Source organism: Pinus tabuliformis, chromosome 6 (assembly GCF_031772625.1).
Source record: "Pinus tabuliformis cultivar Carrire ecotype Pingquan chromosome 6, CPIR1, whole genome shotgun sequence".
NCBI classification, from domain to species: Eukaryota; Viridiplantae; Streptophyta; class Pinopsida; order Pinales; family Pinaceae; genus Pinus; species Pinus tabuliformis.
In genome coordinates, this window is record NC_142292.1 from 1601701854 (window position 1) to 1601704988 (window position 3135).

General features: G+C 36.1%; 1 protein-coding gene across 1 annotated transcript; it reads right to left on the bottom strand.

The window, feature by feature from the left end:
• Window positions 1–641: 641 nt before the first annotated feature.
• On the bottom strand, window positions 642–1960 carry LOC149264982 (uncharacterized). Its single transcript, XM_089391084.1, has one exon. The coding sequence runs from the start codon at window positions 1453–1455 to the stop codon at window positions 856–858; it is 600 nt and encodes a 199-aa protein (XP_089247210.1). The 5' UTR covers window positions 1456–1960; the 3' UTR covers window positions 642–855.
• Window positions 1961–3135: the final 1175 nt, after the last annotated feature.

Below are 3135 nucleotides of genomic sequence, written 5' to 3' on the forward strand. Positions count from 1 at the left end.
ATTAATGTCATATCAAAGTCCAATAATAAAAGCTAACTGAAATTATTTTAAAAAATTGAATAGAATAATTATTATTTTCTTTACACACATTTAAATATCTAATAATAATAATGTTGAAATTTAATACTTTATTGTTATAATAAATTTAAATATTTTAAATAAATATAATTATAAGGTAACCAAGTACCAGGGGTCTTTCCTTTGAAAAAAAAATTATTACTTTTTAAAATTAATTATTAACACTGAAGATAAAATTTAAAAGGTCCAATATATTCAGATATAAATAACTGAACAGTTATTTTGATTTTCCCAGTCATACAGATTCCCTGGCAAAGCTTGCATAGATGTTCATTGTATATTGATGGCCCAATATATTTAAAATATAAATAATAGAATAGTAATTTTGATTTTTTCGTCGAGATTTTTGGGTAAAGTTAGCGTAGAAAATGGTAATTTTTTTGGAAATCTTAGTTATAGTTGTCAATTTTTAAAATTTAAAATGCTTTAAAAATTTTTGATAGTATTAAATCCATTTTGAAAATCAAAAAATAAAATTCAAACACTCCTATAAACCAATTTAAAAAAAAAAAATCAAAATCTCTCTCTGCCCCAAGCTGCGGCCCAAACAAATACAATCACCGTAAAAATTGAACCTGAATTATCTAACAACTTAACTTGATTTACAGCTTATCTTCGGACCAAATCCATATAACCACAGTAAAAATTAAACCTGGCAAAAATTTAAATTACCTCCTTTACCACACCATCTACCAGCCTTGGACATTATGATAAAGATTGACAGAGACGGCTAACGGCAAACGTCTCCCTCAACCTGAAAAATCCACAATACGGGCACTAATCGGAATGCCACCCGGACGGAGCCGCGAACGGCTCTCGCCGAGAAAACATATCTCCAAATCTGGCGTCATACGATGCCGAGGCGTAGCGTTTGAACCGCCCCAGCGTAGGGTAGGGCGCCCTACAACCTTCCTCTGTAGGACAATTCTCGCTGACCTCGCCACCATTTCCTCTCCCGCCTCCTCCACGGCTCCCAAAGATAAATTTCCTGAGCTTCGACAGCTTACCCTCGCCACAACCTCCTCCCCGGCCTCTTCCGCGGCTGCGAAAGATAAATTTCCTGAGTTTCGACAGCTTAAACTTCGCCCAGGGCTTTTTCTTGGCCCTCTGCTTGGACGCATTTCCCCATTTCTGTTTCAACTTAATCTGCCCCAGACAACCTACCTTGGGAGAGGTTGGTTCCTGTGATTCGAACCCAGGACCTGTGCGCGGGATTAGGAATGCCCGCTGTGCTTTTGTGTGGCGATGCCTGGTGGAATAAATCAATCTCTTCAAGTCTCTGCCGGGGCTGAATGGAGCAAGCAGCAAAACTGCAACCTGCGTTTTGATAACTTGGAAGGAACTTGCAGGTATTTGATGTCCGGGACTTGCAGCCATCTCTCTGGTTCTCGTTTATCATTCATGACTGCTTCATCCCAATTTGCTTAAATGGCCATGGTGGCCATGGTTGGACTTCAGAGCCGAGCAGGTTAGACTTTCGAATCCCTACCGACCCAATATAATGACTTGTGTAAACTAATGATACATAGAGTGGGCCAATTTTTTTATTGGCTTCGGGTACTCAGGAAATAGCAGAATACAAAGTACATGGTTGAAAAACCAGTAAAGTAACTATTCTAGATACATGGATGGTTTCTCTCAACCACAGAATCCAAACCAACGAGACTTTGTTAGACTACTGGTCCATGAGATAATCATTTTTACACGCGAACCCCATAATTGGTCCAAATTCAACTAAGTCATATAGAATTAGGTTGTAATTATTTTCCAAATTACCCCTTCTAGTGGATTCAGTTAAACATGCTGGTAGTTGCACATGTTTACTGCGAACCCCAGAATTGGTCCAAATTCAACTAAGTCATATAGAATTAGGTTTTAAGTATTTTCCAAATTACCCCTTCTAGTGGATTTAGTTAAACATGCTGGTAGTTGCACATGTTTACTACAAACAATCCATTCTTTTTAATGAGGGTTAGAGATTTATCATTTTAATAATAAAATAATTTTATTACGTTCATAGTTTAGTCTGAGGATTGATGTATGATAATTTTTTGTTTATGGGATAAGGGATGTAAGACAGAAAAACAATCTTTACCTATGTATAAGATATGTTTAGAGGGTTTTTCATAAAAATTTAGTAGGATATATCAATTCATTGTATTACTAATGGTTAGTATTAACATAAATTGTAGGATAGATAATGAATTTGTATATTAAACATTAAGTTTCATATAGCATTTGTTTTCATTACTAGTTGAGGTGTTAAGATTGATTGTGTTAATTAGAATTTTTATAAAATTATGTATAAAGGAATTTTCTAGAAAAATATGATATAGATCTATTTATAAGTTTATTCTCACTTCTCATTTTTATTTTTGCAAGTATTATTTTTATATCTAACCATTGTAGCTTATCATTCAGTATCAAAGCTTGCCTTTTTCCTCCCATGAATTTGGTTCTTTTTGCCACATGACCACTTAGATTATTTTCTAATATTGGGTTATCTCAAGTCCCATTCCTCCACCTTAATTGCTTTTGGTTTTTCTAGCTTTGGTTCATTTGGCTCCACTACATCGACCCAAAACTCTTTGCTCATTCACTTATTGGGTTTGAGGTTCTCAGCTCCACCCCAAAGCTTAATAAGGATCCACTCCCCTTAGGTTTATTAGAGATCTACTCATCCACTGCAAGCAATTTCTTTCTTGGGTCTAGTCTTGTTAGTTTCACACACACCTAATAGCCCCTTACATTTTCATTCCAAGTTCCTTTTAAGACCCTCACCTCCACCCAACAAAACTTGTCAATGTAGCATCTCCATTTAGGTTACTTCCATGGTCGTCACCATAACCCCAATATGAGCATTCATCAACGAATCTCTTCCTAGTGGGTTTACCACCAACTTTGTTGGGACTTTGCAAATTCTTTATGCTCAGGTTAACAAATACTTGGGCATGTCAGTTTAACAAATATCCTGGGTATAAAATTTTAGGGGGGTAAGGGTTAGAGGGAGTGGTGTCATAACTCACTTGGTTGGGGGGGTTGCTAGGTAAACTTGAG